At 47.6% G+C, this 22,570-nt stretch overlaps 1 protein-coding gene across 1 annotated transcript; it reads right to left on the bottom strand.

Annotated features, from left to right (window-relative positions):
- Positions 1–818: 818 nt before the first annotated feature.
- Positions 819–21,986, bottom strand: cep152 (centrosomal protein 152). The gene is made up of 29 exons (XM_079743854.1): positions 21,788–21,986; positions 21,425–21,542; positions 19,863–19,978; positions 19,710–19,773; positions 19,491–19,623; positions 19,288–19,409; positions 18,715–18,871; positions 16,704–16,844; positions 16,435–16,574; positions 15,952–16,152; positions 15,417–15,564; positions 15,201–15,292; positions 14,777–14,943; positions 14,274–14,475; positions 12,914–13,006; positions 12,641–12,771; positions 12,240–12,368; positions 8,217–8,349; positions 5,881–6,060; positions 5,538–5,786; positions 5,323–5,442; positions 4,712–5,245; positions 4,437–4,512; positions 4,083–4,250; positions 3,904–3,991; positions 3,433–3,515; positions 3,192–3,348; positions 2,580–2,686; positions 819–2,358 (listed from the first exon to the last, which is right to left on the bottom strand). The coding sequence occupies exons 2-29, from the start codon at positions 21,509–21,511 to the stop codon at positions 1,616–1,618; spliced, it is 4,761 nt and encodes a 1,586-aa protein (XP_079599980.1). The 5' UTR covers positions 21,512–21,542; positions 21,788–21,986; the 3' UTR covers positions 819–1,615.
- Positions 21,987–22,570: the final 584 nt, after the last annotated feature.

Raw genomic sequence — 22,570 nt, 5'->3', positions numbered from 1 at the left:
ACTTTATGGTGAGGACCTTAAATGCTCCTCTCACACCGGGCGTCACTCTGAACTCTGTACTGTCAGTTTGAGCCACACTCCCCCCTGTGACTGACCCCCTCGTATTACTACTTATTTACTGTATTTACACCTATATTACTGCCTACATACTGTATATACACCTATAGTTCTACTTATATACTGTATATATACACACCACATATCGCTCTTATAATGTACCATAAATATCCTTACTGTACACTTTACTCAATACTTTATAGGGTACTTTATAGGCTGTCTAAACTGTTCCCACTGCACTATTATGTACAAACTATACTATCTATATTATTACATGTACATACTATACTGCACCACCTATATATTAGCCTTTACATACTATACTGCACTTTATATTATTTATTACAGTCAGCACCTTCTATAATATCCATTACATAGTCTGCACCTTCTATATTATCCATTACAGTCTGCACCTTCTATAATATCCATTACATAGTCTGCACCATCTAATTATCCATTACATAGTCTGCACCTCCTATATTGTCCATTACATACCCTGCAACAGCTATATTATCCATTACATACTCTGCACCATACTGCTTGTTTGCAATGTTGAGACGCCAACTGCATTTTGCGGTCTCTATTCTTGTCCTCTGCACAATGACAATAAAGTTGAATCTTATGTTATCGGACTCAGACAATTATAATAGTTGTGTTTACATTTTCTTACTGGATCTGAGCAACTGAGCAAGCAAAATTCAAGGAACTTTCGAGAGCCATTGATTCGTTAAAAAAATATTTATTTAATATATGCACAGCATATCTTCTTAACTTAATATAAAATATAAAGTTTAAATTAAAACATTCAAAAAAACATTCACAAAACGACTTTAAAAAAACAACATTAATGAACAACTGAGGCACATGAGCACAAAGGGACTTACATAAAGCAACAAGGAAGGAGTATTTGAATACTCCAGCTACGCACGCCACTATCAGCTCAAAGTCATACGCCTGCCAGTACAGATCAGGAGACACATGAGCCTGGTGTACAGGCTGGGACTGGACCATGACAGCAGCACCACCAGTCTAACCAGCAGTTTATCTTGGTAAACTGGTGAAGTGGACTCCACAGAGGCCGGGGAACACTCACTGAGTGGTGAGGCTTTAACCAAGAACTGTCCAGATGTACTCCTGCATGATTCACCAAGAAGCTTCAGCAACATTCAAGTAGAGCCTGATGTTCAGGTTCGGTCAGAAAGGCAGCCAAGAGAACCAACACTGCATGTCTTTATCACTAAAGGAATACTCTTTATGCAAAAAAAATTCAGCTTTAAAACATTAAACCATGAGGTCCAGGATTTAGATCAATATTTTTGAAAGTCATGTAAAGTTGAGTAGCTGCTTTATGAATTTAATTTGCCTGCCATGTAGTGGTTGTCAACGGAGGTTTTCGACTGTATATCCAAATCAGTTTTCATTCTCTAACTCTGTTACTCACAGTCAAGCACTACAGCTCTAGCTCTACCACCCCCAGAGAGCCATCCTTCTGGGTCTGTAAACTGTGTCACTGCATAAGGCACCGTACGATGAAGGCGTCTGGAGGACCAGCGTGCCATCACTGGTGCTGTGAGAAGGGGCTGTGGAAGCCACTGTCCTGCTGGCACTGCCTCAGCGCCGAGAACACCGCCTTGCCGGGCTGCCCCCGCCCGGGCACCTCCGAGCCGGGCGTGGGCTCTCTGCACGTCCTCTTGGCCGACGGCACGCTCAGGGGCCTCTTGGCGAGCTCGTTGTACACAGTGAGGTCCGACGCGTCCGGGGTCAGCCGTCCGAACTCCTCCCCCTGCCGTCCAGACTCCTCCCCCTGCTGTCCGTCCCGGGCTAGCACCCCCCACGCCTCCACGCGGCCCCCCTCCGAGCTGCCAGCCGCGCTCCAGTCGCTCTCCCCCTCATCTCGGACGGGGGTCTCCCTGAGGACTGAGCGCTGGCCTCGGAGCTCCGGGCCGGCGGGCCCGCGGGTCCCCCCCGGGGAGCCGGCTCCCTGGAGGTACAGGTCCCGGAGACCGTTGCTCAGCGACGGTGGGAGGAATCCCGGCAGGGAGGCGGAGCCTGGGTGTGCCCCCGTGGCGGTGTGGGGCCGCGAGGCGTAGGGTCCTGCATCCCTCCCCCTCCCCGGCGCCGGGGCCTTCCCGGGCTTCTTGTTCCTGGCCGGGATGCGGCCTTGGGGGTCGGCACGGGGGGGAGGGTCTCCCTCATTGGCCCCCTCCTCTAGACCCAGCCCAGGGAGCGGTAACCCTGGGGAGGAGCTCCAGGGGAAACTTCCTGCTCTGCTGGAGGGAGGCGGTCCACTGGAGCCACCGGCTGTCATGGAAGAAACACACCAACCTCATTAAACCACATCAATCGATTTCACTCAGCTGAGTCAGTCCACAGGTGTACATCCACCAATAATGCAGAGACTGCATCATCCTTGGATGGAGACCAGTGGATTGACTCAGGTCCTGACTGTGCTGACTCCAGATCAGTTAGTCTAGCTGTACGTCTCAGTCGTTAAGAGCAGGGTGGTTGGGTTCGGCACTCACTGGGTAAGGCGTGGTCCTTGAGGGGAGCTTTCTTCTTCACGGGGGTCTCCAGCACCTTGGCCATCGCCAGCAGCTTCCCTGCAGCACTCATGATCTTCTGCTCAGCCCTTGGGGAGAAAACATCACCACACACCTGGAGGTCAGCGCACTGCTCTGGACCAGGTGTCCCTCAGGATCCATGAGGAATCAGAGGAGTAATCAGAGCTCAAGAGGGGAAGGGAGTCAGAATTGCTTCAGTGATGGCTCGCCTCATGTTTCGCCATCTTTCTAATATTAATATTATCAGCATCTACATTACAAACCCCTGAACTTACATGTTAACATTTTATTTACATATTGTCCTGGGGTTGAGGGAGAAATATGCCAACATCATAAACAAATATGAAAGACATAAAGGACGCGTATAGTGCAATGGTCTTCCAGGCCACACATTTAGCAATACATGCAAACTGTATAATATATACACACTGAGTCGGTTAGGAAACATCAGTTGAGGAGTAGAAATGTTGCCATGTGTTCACAGTGCCTCAAATCAGAGGAAGCCTGAACACGGTGGCCTTAAAAGGAACACTTCGCAACACACACCCCCACCCCCACACACAGCGGGCCTACCCTGAGGTCTGCTCCCCGTGCTGCAGCAGCTCCTGCAGACAGCTCATGTAGTAGCGCCGCATCCTGCGGGCCGTGTCCTGCCGCTCCCGCCGCACCTCGGCCCGGATCAGCTCGGCGGCGCGCTCCTTGCTCTCCTGCAGGTAGCGCAGCATGTCCCCTGCAGAGCCACAGCGCTGGGGTCAGGACGCTTCAGGACGCTCTCTATGAAGCTACATGTGTGGGGGGTAGCAGGGTCACCCACCTCGAATCTTGTCCACGGCCGACAAGTACTGCTGCTTCATCTCGTCCAGGCCCGGCTGGAGGTCAGCCTGGCGGCCACAGGCCCTGCAAGGGAACATGGATGCGATGAGGGCACATCCACGACATACAGACACATCCACGACACACACATCCACGCACACAGACACATCCACAACACACAGACACCTCCACGATACATACATGCATAAGACACAGACAAATGCACGACACACAGTAACAAGCATGCACACATTCACCCTCTTCAAGGAGCTACACAGGGAGTCAGGTGGCCTCGTAGGGCAAGTCTTTAACACTACCACCACCATGTCATCCTTTAGCAGGTCACTGCTCAGCGAGTGTAGGTGAGCTATGTTTGGGGCTCAAACCCCACAACCTTTTGGACTGGGAGCCAACGACAATCTGGAAGAGGATCCGAGAGAAAGAGCTTTAATGCGGAGGGACCGTAACGCACCCTGAAGCATCCTTCAGCGTGCGGGTCACGTCCTCCAGCTGCTGTCGGTGGTCTTCCTGGGCGCGCCGCAGGCTGCTCTCCTGCTCCTCTGCAACACAACCACAGCGTTCCCCTGTTAGACCCCACGCTGCCCTTCACCAGACCTCCGTGTCCCCAGAGCGTCGCTGGAGGCGTCTCACCTTTGAGGCGCTGCACGGTGGCCTTGTTGTCGCGCACCGTGTGCTGCAGCTGCCTGCAGGCCTTCTCCAGGTGCCTCTGCAGCTCCTGGTTCTTGGTCTGCAGCCTGCGCACCGCCTCCGCACACCGCCCCCCACAGCGGGCCTCCTGGGGCAGCAGCGACGCAGAGCCTGCATGGGTGGGGCACGAACCGCAAGGTCAGGGACGACCGGGACGTTTGCTCGTGGATCAAAAGCGCTTTGCTTTGTAGTAAATGCTGCCTTACATACATCATGTTTTCAAATAGAAATGTTTAATAAAACCACAAATGTATTGTGCAGTGGAACAGCGGTACAAAGGGATAATGCAGTGCATACTCTGGATTTGACTGATTTCTCTCTGGTGCTGCTCCTGTGCATCTCTCAGAGCGCAGCTCAGCTTCTCCTCACTTATCTGTTCAAACACAAACATAGACATTGACACCCAGTACAGGCAACCTTATCCATCATATTTCACCCGTGAACCTTTACTCAAGGGCTGTCCTGGTGTTGCAACACCCTGACCTTCGGAATGCGACAGACACCCTCCTGGTATAATTATTAGCAGAGGTCAAGCTCGGTCACCACTCCTGTCACTGAACCAAAAGGCTCACCTTGTTCCACTCCTTCTTGGCCTGGCCCAACTCTTTAGCCATGAGATCTCTGTAGGACGACGCGATGATCTGAGCAACGGCGTCCTGTGCAGCGTCGCTCTCTGCGCCCCCGGTCTCTTCCGCTGCTTCACCGTGCTTCACCGTGCCCCCTTGGGGCTGTTTCCGGAGCTCCTCCAGGCTGGCGTCCAGCTCCGCCAGGAACCCCTCCCTGGCCTGCCTCCTCTGTGCTTGCTGCCCCTCTGCCAGCTGGCCCCTCCAGTGCTCCTCCCTCTCCCCCAGCGCCTGCTGCAGCCCGGCCTCGCAGCGCTCCAGTAGCTCCTTCTTCTGGAGCTGCCACTCCTCGGCGGCCCGCTGCAGGGCCTGGGCCAGCCGGCGCTGCTCCTGCTCTCTCCAGGGGGCCAGCAGGGAGGCGATCTCCTGCTCCTTGTCCCTGGTCCAGGCGGCCCGCGCCGCGGCCAGCTCCGCCCTCAGCAGGGTGGCCTGCTCCCCCTTCAGGTGCTCCAGCTGTCCCTGGAGCAGCTCCGTCTGGGCCGCCTGCCGAGGTGAACAGTGGTCAACACACATGCAACACATCCGGTGTACCTCCTTGTGAATGACGGAGCGCTTCATGCCTTCTGCTTGAGGATCTCCTCCCACTGGTCCTTCTCCCCCTGGAGGTTGGCTTTGTACTCGGGCAGCAAGGTCAGGTCCTCCAGCCAGCGTCCGTACGCCCGGCTCACCGCTCCTTCCACCTGCATCACCGGGACAACAGAGTGTATGTCTCAGCGCGGGTTGCCCTCACAGCGTGTGAAGGCCCATGTGTAAGACTGGCGGCGTCTCCCGTTACCTGTGTGGCCAGGTCCTCCAGGTGCCTTTTCTGGAGCTCCGTCTGGAGCTTCCTCCGGACCTCCTTCACGGCCCGCTCCCGCTCCCGGCCCGCCTCCGCCTGCAGCGCCTGCCTCTGGGCGCTGAGCCTGGACTCCAGCTCCTCGGCGGTGAATGTAGCGCCAGGTGGGCCGGCCGGAGCGTCCTCCGTCTGGGACCACCCCTCCACCGTCTCCGCCACCTCATGGCTCACGGCCCGGGGCTCCTCCCTCTGCACAGGCAGCAGTCACACAACGTCTTTAGGACCTAAACGTCCACACGGGGGGCGGCGTCGGCAGAGCGGGTTTGTGTGGTGGGAACGTTACCTGCTGCTGCTCCTCCTCCCAGGCGGCCTTGGCCGAGGCCAGCCGGGAGGTAACCTGCTGCTGGAGCTCCGTCTCCTGCTCCGACAGCCAGTGAGCTTTGAGCTGGTCGACGGAGGCCTGGTGCTGGTCCTCCAGTTGTCTCCTCAGGGCGTCCAGGGCGGCGCTGCTCTGCTCTTTCATCTTTAAAAGTACACAAAGTAACCCAGTCCTTAAACATGAAGGCCTGGACCGGACTCTTCTATTGATTATTTGCAGATTTGTCATTTTAATTATTGATTATTATCTTTCTTCCAGATTTAAATGCAATTACGGAAAGCAGATAACGGATGCAGGTTGAATTGACTGATGCCATTGATCCACAGGCTTAATCATAACGTTACACAAGCAACGATGGTAAATGATGGCAGATATTAAAGGAATAGTTAGCTCCACGATGAAGCGAGGACCTCTCAGCAGTCCAACCCGGGTCCAGTAGATTACTGGCTGGGACCCGGGCCCAGTGGACTACTGGCTGGGACCCGGGCCCAGAGGTCTATGGGCTGGGACCCGGGCCCAGTGGACTACTGGCTGGGACCCGGGTCCAGAGGTCTACTGGCTGGGAGCCGGGTCCAAAGGTCTAGGGGCTGGGACCCGGGCCCAGAGGTCTATGGGCTGGGACCCGGGCCCAGAGGTCTATGGGCTGGGACCCGGGCCCAGAGGTTTATGGGGTGGGACCCGGGCCCAGTGGACTACTGGCTGGGACCCGGGCCCAGTGGACTACTGGCTGGGACCCGGGCCCAGTGGACTACTGGCTGGGACCCGGGCCCAGTGACTACTGGCTGGGACCCGGGTCCAGAGGTCTAGGGGCTGGGACCCGGGCCCAGAAGTCTAAGGGCTGGGACACGATATCTAATATCTTTACAACTTTAACTTGACAAGATCAATACGTGATGGACCAATCAACAGCTCTTCAACGATTGTTATTGGATGTCTCTTAGTTTCATGCAATCAAGGCAATGCATTGCTAACAAAACAAGACCGAGTTAAGTTGATAGGACCAGATCGACCGGATATTCTCGCAACAATAGTCAAGTGGTTGTTTTCGCCGTTGCAGCACTTGCCAGTCAAATTGTTTCGTTCGTTAATATGTTGGTCTCTGATTAGATCCAACATGCAATAAGCTCACGTCTACACAGAATCAGTAGTTCTCCTGTAATCATTCTTCTCTCTTTTCGAGATTCACGTGTAATGGTAAAATTGTATCTTAAGCCTCTACATCGTGTTCTACTCCTTTCATATAAATCATTCGTTGACTTGGCTCTCATACAATGAATGGAGCGGTCTCCCTTTTTGGGACCCGGGCCCAGAGGTCTACGGGCTGGGACCCGGGCCCAGAGGTCTACGGGCTGGGACCCGGGCCCAGAGGTCTAGAGGCTGGGACCCGGGCCCAGAGGTCTAGGGGCTGGGACCCGGGCCCAGTGGACTACTGGCTGGGACCCGGGCCCAGTGGACTACTGGTTGGGACCCGGGCCCAGTGGACTACTGGCTGGGACCCGGGCCCAGAGGTCTAGGGGCTGGGACCCGGGCCCAGAAGTCTAAGGGCTGGGACACGATATCTAATATCTTTACAACTTTAACTTGACAAGATCAATACGTGATGGACCAATCAACAGCTCTTCAACGATTGTTATTGGATGTCCCTTAGTTTCATGCAATCAAGGCAATGCATTGCTAACAAAACAAGACCGAGTTAAGTTGATAGGACCAGATCAACCGGATCTTCTCAAAACAATAGTCAAGAGGTTGCTTTCGCCGTTGCAGCACTTGCCAGTCAAGTTGTTTCGTTCGTTAATATGTTGGTCTCTGATTAGATCCAACATGCAATAAGCTCACGTCTACACAGAATCAGTAGTTCTCCTGTAATCATTCTTCTCTCTTTTCGAGATTCACGTGTAATGGTAAAATTGTATCTTAAGCCTCTACATCGTGTTCTACTCCTTTCATATAAATCATTCGTCGACTTGGCTCTCATACAACGAATCGAGCGGTCTACTTTTTGGGTACAGCCCAAAGACAAACTAAGGTAAATACAACCATACACATTTGTAGTTGAATCACTAGTCGTGAATACATTGATTCATCTCAATGTCACACATTTATTATAACAAATAGCACAGAACCCTTGCGTAATTTTTCAACTGACCTCAGACGAGTTTAGTCATCTTTAACAACGCAACTGCCATTTGGCTGCATGAGAAATGACCCTTCATTAACCTTTTAGGCCATTGCCTTGGCTGAGCAGGGCTTTTAATGTTACTCTACTCCCCACCTCTCAGTAAAGGTGCATGCAGCCTTACCTCCTGCTCCCTTGTGAGAGCCTCCTCTGTGCTGCTGCCAAGCCTCTCCTCCAGCGAGTCCTTCTCCTTACAGACCAAGATGTAGCACTCCTGCACCCCGAACAGCTTATCACTGGTCTCAGCCAGGAGCGCTCTGTGGAAAACAAACAGTGAATCCCTTAAACCAGTATTTCCCAACCCCCGGTCCGGGGACCCTTTACAACCGGGCCTTGAAACATTTCAATAAAATAATCTCATTTTATAATTTAGGTTATACGAGTCATGCTATTTCCTCCAATAGAAAATCGATCAATATGTAGCTAAACCACTGTAAATTAAGCATTGTAAATGCACTGGGTCTTTGCACTACTTTTGTGTTTATTTAAATGTATACTTCACCCATTCAGAACCGGCGTTCTATCATTATAAAATCGCTATTGTAATATTAAAAAAAAGTTTTTTTTCCCTCAGTCTAACCCAGTCTTCCCTTGGCCCAGCTTTCCTGATCTAATTTTCTCCCGAGATGAAGTCAAATGATGGGACGTCCTTAGGGGGGGGTAAGTTAGGATGATTCCAGGGGCGCAGCACTGACGGGGGCGCCTCAGAGGACACTGGTATTATTACAACTATATGCAAGTAAATTTTGGCAAAATATCGATTCATATTTCTTTTAATTTTATTTTTCGGATTAAATCATCAAATTAAATGAACATGTGGTTTGTTTCTCCATTTTTACAAAATCATTAGAAAGTCTTCACCCTATTATCACCCCTTTCATTTGTCATTATTTGGTAAAGCCCAAGTCTTACGCTACTGCAGAGCAAAGTAGCCAGGCAGATCGTGGTGAAGCAAGTGCAGACTGCCTAAAGTCAGTCAGTCAGTCAGTTTGTGTGTATGCCGGTTGGTGAAATGAAGAAGTCAGGTTGTCAGGGCAGGAAAGAGAGGAAAGAAAGAGGGGAAAGAGCTCAAAGGGGTCGATAGTTGGTCACCCAGTTTTTTTTTTTACCAAGAAAGGTATATTCCCTCCCTCTACACTTTCCCAACAACCGGATAACAAGCCTGGCCTAGCAGCTAGCACTACTGTAGCTAAAATAATTACAGCCTGCACTGGATGATAAAACTGAAAAGATCGTTTGCATTACCATTCACATGATATCCAATAGCCTACCTATCTACAAATAGCCTACATTGCTACTGAAAAGGAAATGTCAGGTGTAATGTGTAATGTTGACATATGTAAGGGATAATGCCCGACGAGGTGTCCATTGACAGAAATGAATGGACGACGTGGAGGCGTGAACCGTCCTCCGCGGTTGCTTCCGCGAAGTCCATTCATTTCTGTTAATGGACACCTCGCACTATCCCGCTTTATACCATGGTCACTTAAGAAAGAAAGAAATATTTAATCAATTAATAATACTTTAATGTGTTTTAGAGTTTAAATCGTGAGGTTTTTTTTTTTTTACAAGTCGGGCGGACTATTTAATATCTCCCTATGCAGGCGTTGCCAAGCAACGTGGCCATAGCGTCTTCATAGTGTCAACGTCTTTCCTAGGTGTCTAACCTACACCCTTCAGCCAATCAGAATCGAGTATTCACCCAGACCATGGTACAAATGGAGATAATGCAATGATTAACATTCCATACTGCTTGCCAGCCATAGCATGATAGCTGTTGACATTAGCTAATGAAAACTGCCCTCATGCACAGATGCAGCCCCAGGATTATCCCCCCCAGGTGAAAGGCAAGAAGGTGAGCCTATGTGCAGTCCATGAACAAAAGTCATTGGGGTTAACATTTATGTAAGCTGGTTTTGAATATTTTGATTGGCTGCATTAAAATATTAGCAGACATTAAACTAAGGATAATTTTACATTTTAGCTGACTTTTAAGTTTTAAGTCAGCTAAAATTACAAGTAGTCTACCCTTAGATTAATAGCTGCTATGTATTGTAGGCTAATGCAGCAAATCAAAACAAACAAATACATATTTAGTCATGCCCAGCTCAATCCAATCAAATAGACTGTTGACAACATTGTTTAATATGTTCAGATAATTATGAGACACATTCTGAATTATATGATGTATCTTAGAGTCAGGGCCCTCTTCAAGCCATGATGAACCCACAGAAGAAACCAGTGAGGTTGAAATAGAAGAAGGGGAGAAGGAGGACAGTCTAAGTAGAAGCAGCACTGATGAGGAAGTGGAGGAACCAAGTGAGGCTGAAATGAGGGACATGTCAGGCAGATGTGAGCCAAAGGCAGATGAGCCCCATGTACTGGTCTCAGAGCCAGATCAGCTGCTTTCTGTTGACCTAGGTTTGTGGCCAGCAAGATTGACTGACAATGACAGGGCAAGTATTTTCAGAAAGATTGCTGTTAGGGAAGATGAGGAGATGCCCAACGATGGAGAGGGAAACCCTTTCCCTGATTACCCTAAATATTCCAAGACACCAAATGGCAGGGTAAAGGTAAAGAGGGACTGGTTAGTCCATAGCAAGAGTTTCAATGCACTTTTCTGCATTCCCTGCATCCTTGATGATGATAATGACTACCCAATTTTGACCCAGTATTACCCAATATTTAATGATTATAAAATGTGAATGAATATATAACATTTAAAATGTATATATGTTGGGAGGGGGGGGGGGGGGGGGCTCCATAACTGAATTATGTCAGGGGCCTCAGAATTCTAGGGACGTCCCTGTTGGTGAGGGCGGGGCCATGTGGGTAACCTGGGCTCACCCAGGCTTTACCCCTCATCTGGACAGTTGGGTATTGGATACGTATTTCCGGACCCAGAAAGTAAACTGGAAACGCCAGCCAAAGCCCGCCGGGAGAAACAGACGTCTGAGCATAGAGTAAGTGTTTGTTGTTTTACTAACACATTGGCTACAATAGTTTTGAGTCCCGAGGAACGTGACAATGTAGTTATCGGAAATTAGCCGATCTTATTGGCAGAGCATAGGCTACGTTACGTTAGCTTGAAGTCCGTATAATGCTGTATTGGCTACGCAAGGCATCATTTATCTTGCTTTGCTAATGTTGTTCTCTTTCTTTCTTAGCCAGTATCGGCTTCCTGTGTTGTCCAGACCATCAGAGCAAATTACCCAGCACAAGATGGGCAGTACCGTGGCTACCAGGAGACAGTAGATGCTCAAGATGAGCTGTGACTATTTTGACTCTAGCAAACGCACCCTACACGTTTTATTTTTGTAAATAGTTCATATCTTTTCATGAATAAAATTTCAAATTCATGTTGGTTGTTGTGATTTGTTTACTAACCCAAGTGCTGTTATACTAAAGTAGGCTTACTGTATAAGATAAACACTTATTTCAACGAGGGAGAAAAGGTTGAGTACAAATACTTGATATGCTGAGCTACTGTAATTAGCATTTTTTTTTATGCTGTACAGTAATATACAAATGATGCGTTTGAAAAAACGAGGGCAGAAGTCTAAACTAGTCAACGTATCACGGGGATATATTTAAACAAAGTTTGCTCGCGCAACCACTCGCGCTAGGACCATGGGTCCTTCCCCCTCCAAACGGAAACAGGCGGGCGGTGCAGCGAGCGCAATGCACTTTGGTAGTTGGCTAGGATGAACCAATTTCATTTTTTTTTTGCACATTTATAATACATTGACTTATTTACTTCATATAACCTTCATATCTCCACCAGTGATGTGACTTTTCTCTTCTTTATAAATTGTATTGTATTATTCCATTGTTGAAGGGGGCCCGAGACTTAAGCATTTAATTTCTGTTGCTTTAATTGTTGTGAATATAACAAACAAACCATCTTGAAAAACAGCAACATCCTTTGTTTTTATACATCTTAAAATGTATTATACATCAAAAATTATACATCTTAAAATAATGCATTCAAATTGACTACCGGTCCTCCAAATGTTTTCATGAATATGATGGTTCTTGGATCAAAAAAGGTTGGGAAACCCTACCTTATCATGTCATGTCATAAGAGTCAAGAAAAGGATGATGAGGTGTTCTAGGAGGACAGAGACGGGGACGGTGGGGGACCTACTTGAGCTGATGGACCTGCTGCTGGTGCTCAGAGATCAGCTGATCCATGTGGGCGTGGTGCTCCTCAGAGAGGTCTGAGTGGACCCGCTGGACCACGTCGTCCCTGTACTGCTGCTGGACCCGCTCGTACCTGGAGAAACGTCCAAGGGCTGTTTACTCACTGCTAGCTTGAGACACTGACACAAACGCCAGCACGCTCAATTTAGATTTTTTCATTTTTTTCATTTTTTCAGTTCATTGTGTTACAGCTGATTTCGGGCCAAGTGAGACCACACACACACCTCTGTTGGTGTGTGTGTTCCAAAATGAATCTGTCGCAACTTTCATTCACGTACCGCAGCTCTAAAATTCGTAAACAGCTCTAAAATATTGATCTTTCTATCCTCCTCCTCTGATGGCTACCTCTGTGCAGCCTCCTGCTTCTCCTGGTCCAGCTCTTGGATCATCTCCCTCATCTTGGAGCACAGCTCTGTGTTGGCGGCCCTCACCTTCTCCTCGCTCTGACGCAGGTGCTGGTTCTTCCTCTCTAGGCTCTACAAGTCAAACAAACATAAATACACACACACACACATGTACATACATTCAAATGTGGTAAACGTGTTATAAAGGGGGTGGGTTGGCTCTGAGGGAGGGTCCATGTAGGTCCCTGTAGTGACGATCTGTTTTGTGACCAACCTCCACTTGCTCCTTCAGCTGGTGGATTTCTTGCTGTAGCCTGGCGCAGTCACCCTGAGGAGCACCCACCACGTCTACAGGACTGGCTCTCACCTGTTGGTGACACACACACACACACACACACACAAGTTCAGAAAATCCTGCATTACTAATTACAATTTACTAAAATAAAACTGATTCCGTACACAGCAGCATGGAAAGAATGGAAACAATACATCTGAGAATGGACAAAAACATTAACACAAAATTGGAAGAAAGACACTGGTGAGAAAATATGGCGTAACGTGTATATGTAATTAAACAAGCCACATTTTGTTAATATAGTATGCAACGACACAACTCCTTGGCGTGTCCGTGAAGCCTGACGTCAAAATATCAATCGGACATCATAATAAAGCGCTGCTTAGAAGGAGCTCCACCCTCCACCAGGGCGGTGCTATCGCTTTTCTTTAGCTGCTGCCATGGGGCTACTTGACCCTTTAGCGCGGTGGCATCAGCAGCACCCAGGCTGCTCCACAACGACTACACTGCCCTTCTGTGTTAAACACAAGGCGCTCAGCTCATGGGATACAGAGGTCATATTGACAGGCCAGCCTTTTAGTCAAAAGTGAGCCATTATGATATGGCTTATTTAGCCCTTTCCTTGTGCTTAATTATTACAGGATAGGAGATGAGGTCTATTGGCTATCCTAGGGGTAGCTGCAGCACCCCTAAGCCCAACACTAGCACCTTGCCGTGCCCCACTGTCCAGGCAGAGCTCTACAAGTCACACACCACGTCAAGGGGCCTCTGAAGCGGCCCTTCAAAGTCAAAATCACAACACCACCTTTGTTTTTCTACCTCTGAGCACAGCGGAAAGGGTTCTGGGCAGACTGGCAAAAACAAATATTGTATTCATGTTTTCTCTAAATGAAAGGTCATATTTTAGCAACAGTGATAAAATGGCATAGATTACTTTGTTGACGCTCATATAAGTTTAGCTTTGAGTAAACCCTGAATGATTTATCCGATCAAACTGGTGTTTGGTGATACAGTAAAAAAAATAAAATAAAATATATATAAATATATATATATATAAATATATATATATATATATATATATATATATATATATATATATATATATATATATATATATATATATATATATATATATATATATATATATATATATATATATTTATTAGAAAATAGGTTGCATGTCATGCAGAAATGTGTAATTAGCGATTGCAGCTGCAAATGATCTCAAAGCAAAGAGCATGAATATTAATACGAGTCATTTTCAGTCATGATATGAGCACATGCGTCATGTGTCGAGCAGGGGTCAATGTGCTCCAGTCCTCCATCGACCTGAGCTCACCAGTGACGGAGGTTGAGCGGGGTGCAGCTGTGTGTTCATCAGGCTGAGGCTGCTCTGAGAGGCCTGCAGCTCCTGCTGCAGCTGGCCCATCCTCTGCCTCTTGGCCTTCAGGCTGCCCAGGCAGCGCTGCAGCTCGGCTCGTAGCTGCTTCACCTGCTCCTCCAGGGGCAGTGTGGGCTTGGCCAGCTCCCCCAACAGCGTGCTGCAGAGACCCACGATCACAATTACAACCAGTCTAACACCACCAGGTTTTACACCGTCCAGACACATTTGAGCTAACAGAGATACAATCAACCATGGTTGGTACCACAAACACGTCTGCTACTTATTTTTTACATATTGTATATTTGAATATACAATATATAAAAACAATGGCCAAGCCATTGTTTTTATATTTAACACTGAGGTGTGACCCTGCCATGCATCAGAGGGAGATAGTTGGTGCAGTGTGTTCTCAGTGAGCTGTCAGGAGGCAAGGGGCTCTGGGTTCCCTGGCTAAGTACCTGTGCAGCCGGACCTTCTTGCGGTTGGCGCTCTTGATGCCCAGCTCGACGTAGGACTCGGAGGGGGGGTTCTCCCAGTCGTCCAGTATGGGGTCCAGAGCTATGACGCCGTGCTTCACTGCAGACTCGTACAAGGTGATCTGCTCCTTCAGGTCCGTCAGGTCCTCCTGCAGAACACATTACAGGGAGGGATGGTACCGGGAGTTTGTGAACTGGCCGATAGCAAGGATGCAGGACTAGTGTTAGTCTCATCGTGGTTACAGCAGTCTGCCACCCAGCCCATTGGTTTAGATTCCCAAGGGCTGCATTCTCCCTGGAGATAAAGCTAACCCCTGCAGACACCTTAATGACCTGTATGTGTTCAGTGTGACTAAATGACTCAATAGCAGATCATATATGAAGATTTCACATGAATACAACAAACCTGCAACCCTTGGTTCATGTTTTCACTCAGAATCTTCGCCGCCTGAGCTTGCTGCAGCTTGATTTGCATTTGGCTCATCTCCTGCACTGACCCTTCATGTTGGGGAACGATGGAAACATTCTTCAGAACACAGCAGAATGTTAAACACTTAGTATTTGGGACCATTGCCAAACGCTGCAGAGTGGCTGAGCGTGTAGGCAGAGGCATGCAGGGCACCTGTTTGGAGCAGCTTGGCACACTGCTGCTGAGTCTCCTCCAGACTTTGGGAGAGGGCGTTGACCACCCTGGCCCGCTCCAGCTGCTCTGCCTCCCTCTGGTGCTCCAGCTGCCTCATCTGCTCCCGCAACCTCTGGCCGACCTCTGCCTGCAGCGCACCCCCCCACCATTAAACAAGGCCCCCTAGCGCGCAGCTCCTAAGGCCTATTAATGTTGCATTATGCTAATCTCTGCGGCTGTTTATCGATTCCATAGAGGGATCAATAAACAGCCACTAAAATGTGTATTTCTCTATCTACTTTTAATGTCAGTTTTGTGTGGATTACAACGGATGTGGGACTGCACACTTGTACTGCTGGGCCACCATTGCTACTGGAAAGAGTGTGAAGCTACGGGTGTACATCCTATGTAAAACCGTCTCCGGGACCTTCAAACGTCCCTGTGAACACTGACGTTGTGCGTCCCAACGTCCCTGACGTTGTGCGAGTGTAAGGGACAAGAAGTCCCAAGACGCCGCAACCAGCGGAGCGCTGACCTGCTCCTTCAGGGCCTGGGCGCTGGCGTCCAGCTGCTGCTGCAGTCCCAGCAGCGCGGCGTTGTGCTGCTCCCTCCTGACCGTCAGGTCCCGGTCGTGCTGCTGCCGCGCTCTGGACAGCGTCTCCGAGCGACACAGCTCTGCCATCTGCTGTTTCAGACTGTCCACCGCAGCCTCCGCTATCCGCTGCTTCTTAAGGTTCTGAAAGTGAAACCAGTTCATGGATATATTGTGTTAGGTGTTATGCTTATTATCATGGGTGATAAAGTGTTTTCTGGTTGTCTTGCAAATTGGAAGGTGGCTGGTTTATCCCCGGCTTGTCCTAGTGGAGTGTTCAGTGACCATCAGTTTATGAATGTGTGTATCCATGGGTAAATGTGAGTGTAAAGTGCTTTGAGTGGCCACGAGTATAATAAGCGCACTACAAATTCAGTCCATTGAAGAGTAAATCCAGCCAACAGCAGCGCTGCAATGTAGACTCACCTCATGGTCTCGCTCTGTCAGTGACTGGATCTGCAGTTCCAAGGACTTGACCCTGTTCTGCATTTGAACCTCCCTCTCCTTGCCCTCTTCCACCAGATGGCTGGACTCCTTCAGACTCACTGCCAGGCCATCTTTTTCATCTGGTTTTTATTATAGACAAAATTTGTTATCACCGTTTAGTTTTCAAATCAAGGCAAAGGTGCATCGTTTGCTCTATTACTACTAAATCCTAAATGACACTAATGATGTCGCCAAGTGGCACAAATCACCTTTAACGATGGCAAACTGATGCTCAAGGTAGCGCATGTTGCGCCTTGAGTCCTCCAGCTTGCGCTCCAGGTCTTCCACCTGTCTCTGCTGGGCCTTGTGGAGAATCTGCAGCTGAGCCAGCTGCTGGCCCTCAGCGGTGTCTGCAACAGAAGCGTTAAAAGGTCCAGTGTGTTATACTTGCGGAGAGGTTTCAAATTGCAACCAACTGAACCACCGTCCCCCAAATGAATCCCTCTCCAATGACTTTGATGACTTGTACCGGCCTGTATTGTGTAAGGGGCCAGTAGGGAAAAAACAATATTGCGTTGAGTTGCCTAGGGAGGTTCCTTGACAGATGTACGGGTTGTAAATAGTCATCAAGTCTGTCAATGTAAAACTATAGGTCATAGCTTTGTCATAAAAAGCTAAAGAAGTTTTAATCCCACTCAATTTCGATTGATGGCTTTAGCATGTGATTAAATCAGTTTAACCAATCATAGTCGGGTATCTTCGTCATAGTCCCCATGGTCAATACAAGTTGTAGGACATGGCAGATGTAACAGCCTATTTACATTTGTATACACACAGTACTCTTATTGCATCCATAGTTGTAAACTATGTTCATAGACCTAGAATTATTGCTATCTGTTTAAATCATTAATCTCCACTGCAGGCAATGCTACAAACCGATGGCTACTTTCACTGCGGGACGTGAATGAAAGCTGCTTTTGATCACATAATGGTGTGCTGTTGTATTGCAACAGATTCATTTTGGATACCAACAGAGGTGTGTGTATGTGTATGTGTGTGTGGCCCCACTTGGCCAAAAAACAGATTGATTAGACTGTGGTTAAATGAGGCTTCACACCTGTGGTGCATCGAACAATCAATGCACCACAGGTTGACCAGCCATCTCCCCACAAATTCAGGAGAGCTCTGAATGCCAGCACTGAACACCTGCTCTGACACTTACAATTATACCAACTCTGCAGTAAACCGGTTAACTCAACCCCCCTCTGTGTCCTGGAGGAGAGCAGTGAAGCCACATGGTGCAGTGTGGCAGGGAGAATTGTTACAAAGATTTTCCCCAAAAGAGTGATACCTACTTTAAGTTATCCAACAGGGAAACAACCTAAAAAATAACCACTCCAGAAAATGGCTGTTTAAAACAATGCACATTCACCACATAATCCCCCACATCCGTGAACTGCCCTCCACTACACTATTTGACACTTGGATTAAAAAGTGTGTGAAAATCCCTTCACATTGAACCCTCTAAAAAGATTTTATATTTGGCAAAAGGACTGGGCATCATCCCCTTCACTAGGCAGTAGTAGGAGTGTCCGAGAGAGGGCTAAGCTTCTCTAACACTATATATAGTCTAGTGTATATAATGCCACCATGTGTGGATGTGTCTTGCCAGCTGTTGCTGGCGCTTCTAGGACCCTTGTAGTAAGTATAACGCTACGGTTTGGGGATGCGTGGCCCTTCATTTTAATATCCCAGTCAGAGAGAAAGTTAAGCTTCTCTGACTCTTAGATATTTGATATATAAATCCACATAAACATCCTCGCCCCGTTGTATGTGGATGTGTGGGGCCTCTTCTGGCCAGCGGTTGATTTTGATTTCCATGTCTGAGGGTTAAAGAAACCATCAACCCCATGTTGATGGTTGACATTATCGATGTCAGGATCTCAATCGGCCATGGGTTTTGTTCAACGCGTCTCCTCTTGTGGTCTATGCGCCTGCCTGAATTGGCCAGTTGACCATTGATTGACGTCCTATATATTTAAATAGGTCAAAAGCCTTTTTTGGGGCAATATTATAAGTTGGTAATATTGGAGTAAGGAGCAAGACGATCCAACTTCATTTGCGCACTTGAAATTGCCCAGTGAAGTCAGTCTAACCATGGACACTCTATCATACTTTAATACTTAGTCGTATTTTTAGTTCTTCAGTCACCTTCACAAAAGGACGGTCATACTCGTAGTGAGAACATCACTTGTGTCCCGTTTCAGAATGCGGACTCACTCTGTGCGGTGTCGAGGTATTCTCTCTGAAGGTGCTCAAAGGGCTCAAGAGCGGCCTGAACGCTGTGGCTCTGCGGTTGACCAGCAGGTTTATGGGGGTTGTAGTTTGCCTTGTAGTGAGCCACCCTTCTCTCTCCTGATCCTGGATCATCAATGTTCTGAAAGCACAGACCGTGTTAAGACACAGGATTTAAGTGTTTGGTCACACACACACACAGAAGGATGTCTTAAATTCCCTTGACTTTATTCACACAAAACAAGTACATATGCACTTATGCACCTATGGCATAATAGCAATGGAACAATTTAGTAGAAACAAAATATTGATCAACAGTGTAGTAGGCCTTCCGGTAGAACTACTCTCAGCGCATTCAGTTAAATAAAACCACAACTAACATTTCACTGACTCAGTTTTAAGCTTACCAGACAAGCTAAGCGCTACAAGATGGTAAAGGTCTCTCAATAGATGAATAGCATATGAAAAAGTACTCATTTACAACATTTTATAGCACCCAACATGAATGACAGAAGTTGTTCGGACATCCCGCAGTAAGAACAAAGTTTACCAACTCACTTGGAAATGCTTCTTTGCATTGTTTTGGTTCTCAAAGAACCGCATGTTCCCGTCTCCCTCCTCCAGTTCATATTCCGAACGGTCACCGGCTCCATGGGGGAACGGCTGAGGCCCAAAGCCTTCTGTGGAGGAGAACTTGTTGGTCTCTGTAGCAGCATCTCAAGCTGTATTGGTACATGCCTGGGACGGCTGGAGTGGCCCACCTTGAGGCTGCTGCTTCCAGGCGGCGGTCAGAGGCGGTCTCTGGGCATGGCTGTCGTAGCCGTTGATGTGAACAGCCTCGCCCTCGAATCCCTCATGCTGATGAGATCCTCCATTGTAGTCCTCATCGTAGTTCTTGAGAAACACCAACCGGATGTACAGTTATAGAGCGTGAACACATCCCAACAACCGTTCAATCTAACAATGGAAATCTGACCGACCTCGTAAGAGTTGCATTTAGGATGAGGGGAGAGTTCAGCTTGTTGGGTCCATTCAGGCGGTTGGCTGAGAACCCAAGAGATCAAGAAACGTATTAGAATGAAATAATGTGTAATAATCCATTTTCTGCATATGAAGTGCGACTGGTTAGGTACCCCTTTCTGTTGTTGATGTTGTTGTTGTTACTGCAAGTAGAGTACTCCAGCTCAGGGCTCGAGTCATGGCTGTCTTCAAGCATGTCATCAGGCAGGTCGGTGAGCAGCTTGTGCAGCTGGAACATAGCATGGGAATATGACTCACTGTGGCTGCCTAGCAACATAATCACAACACAGGACAGAGGACAAAATCATGCATGCCCACACCTCGTGTATAATGAGCTACTTATTTTAACAGGCAACATTTCCAATATAGAAAACACTTTTTAACCTGATACCAGTGGATACTTAAATTTGATTATACTTACATTATTCTTATCAAGTAATTGAATATATATCACCTTCCAACTTTACTGCAGCATTCCTTTCTATTAATCACCTTATCTTCATTAGTATTTGTTATTAGTTGCATCACTGCCCAATCACAGCAACAAAACAGCAAAGCTCTAGTTTATAGCATGTTTCAACAGAGCCAGCATAAGGACAGTCCCCCATCAGAGGAAAGATCACACAGCCTTTTTCCAACCGATCTTGCTAACCTACAAAACTGGTTAGAAACACAGAACACCCACAGTAGTTCCACTGAAATCACAGTGCAACTACTCACACAACCAACACGATTTAAACTCTACTGTCCAACGCCGTAAACGGGGTCTCCTAAATGACCACAGCAGGGCTGATGGAGGCTGCAGCAGCTCCAGCTGGACTTACTTCCCACAAGGTCTGTTGAATGGACTTGACCTCCTTCACTGTTTCCATGACCAGCAGACCCATAGTCCACAACATCCAGCCTCTGTAAACACAGAGCGTTCCTCGATGTGACTGCTAAGCCCTATGATAACGCACCTCTCTAGTCTAGACTTGAGCAGAGAAGACCTTCTGTGCAAATCATCCACAGCCTGTATGGCATGCTGTCAGATCCACGAGGGGCCGTTGCATTTCCCTACCAAAACCCCTCCATTGTTCAGACCAAACATATGGGTTTACTGGAGCAGAAACATTCCTCTATGAGAAAGACATTCCACCTCACTGAGTATTTCAACATCGCACCATCAAAATATACAGGTGAATTTATTCATTTGTATGTCCCAAAGTCATATATTTGCAAGAGTTTATCCAAAACTAAAGTGTTGTCCAGTAAAACTACAACACATGACTATTGATGCTATCCGAAGCATTATGCTACACTGCCATACTGCGTGAAGACAAAATCCAGTCTGGTTAATCATGTTTGTGTCGTGAACACAGGAGAAAGTGCAGTTTCCAGTGTGACACACCTTGGAGGAGGCCTTTCCCCTGGGCCAATTACATCCCCGGTTCAGGGTACAGTGGATGGTTGAGGCATGAATAATGTATCACTCTCATGTGTTTAAACTGTCTGTTTACTTACTAAAATAAAGCCCATTAAGTACTTGACAACATGGGTAGACAGCTGTGCAAAGCAGAAATCAATCACCGACCTATGAAACATGACAATGTTGCCAGTGCACGGCATTCAATACACTGTCAAACCACCTCACAGGTTCAATGTTAACCAATAAACTTAAAACCCATTTCTGTACCTCTTGTTCTCTCGCATAATCCTCCTGATCATATTCATCTTCATCTTGTTGTGTCTGAAGGGCAGCACTGTCGAAGTCGATGGACATGATGACAGAGGGTCAGTGGTCCGAGGGGAGGCTGTGGAGACAGTAGGACAGAGGTCAGAGGAGAGGCTGTGGTGACAGAAGGACAGAGGTCCGAGGGGAGGCTGTGCTGAACACACTGAAGGACAGAGGTCCGAGGAGAGGCTGTGGGGACAGACGGCACAACGTTGTTACACACTTTAAACATCTACCTGCCTGAGGTGGAAACGTAGGGATTTCTTATCATTGACGAAATCAAAACAGTGAAGTTAATGGGTTTTTGTACAGCCCAGGGCTTACCTTAGCAAGTTAAAATGTCATTATTAAAATTAAATTGTTGCTATTTGCTTTGCAGCTCACAATACTGAAGGAGTTGTTTGTGAGCTAGTGCATCCGTAGCGAAAATAAACAAGCAGAACGAACGAATAAAGTGATCATTCCGCAACAAAGAGCTATACGATCTTAAAATGTAGTCGTAAACGTATGCGGATCAGCGATGGTCGTCTTTTCACTGGTTAATTCGTGTTAATATGAATACATCGGTCATGGTGTGCGTCTGTGTGAGCTAAGAGCTAGCAACAGAGCTTGCTTCAGGAAGTAAAGAGCGGCTCGCCTCCTTTGAAAACTCGCGCGCATCCACCGCGGTAAATCGTGGTAACCACGGTGACAAGTTACCATCGACAGCTGTTAGTGACGGAAAAATAACCAGTGGATGTTCAACATAACGATGACCAATAGATGCATGTTATTGCCGGACAGTTATTAGAAATATATATTTTTATATTAAATCGATTTATATCTAGATATTATGGATACTTATATTATACGAGTCCATAGCCAATGCGAACTGTGAATAATCTCTTTAACTAATTGTGTTCAATCTAAATTAGAAACACGTTGTTATTACTATACGATCTTATTCTCTATATAGATTTGATAAGGAACTGTAGAATAGACGTTGGTGCCTCCACTGTAAAAGGTTGTATCATATGCGCGATATCCCGGCAACTTGCGTTTCTTTGCGCATGGATGATTCTCCTGAATTCAACATTCCAGCTGCTTCCGCATTTGTGTTCACGAAGA

The sequence above is a fragment of the Pollachius pollachius genome (genome assembly GCF_949987615.1).
Source record: "Pollachius pollachius genome assembly, chromosome: 9".
Classification (NCBI taxonomy): domain Eukaryota; kingdom Metazoa; phylum Chordata; class Actinopteri; order Gadiformes; family Gadidae; genus Pollachius; species Pollachius pollachius.
The sequence above is the reverse complement of the archived record's forward strand: the minus strand, read 5'-3'. Positions and strand labels throughout refer to the sequence as shown.

Coding starts and splice junctions, on each gene's coding strand:
- cep152 (XM_079743854.1), bottom strand. CDS start 21,511: ATGTCCATCGACTTCGACAGTGCTGCCCTTCAGACACAACAAGATGAA. Junction 16,153..16,434: donor TGACAGAGCGAGACCATGAG/GTGAGTCTACAT, acceptor TTTCACTTTCAG/AACCTTAAGAAGCAGCGGAT. Junction 6,061..8,216: donor CTCTCACAAGGGAGCAGGAG/GTAAGGCTGCAT, acceptor GTACTTTTAAAG/ATGAAAGAGCAGAGCAGCGC.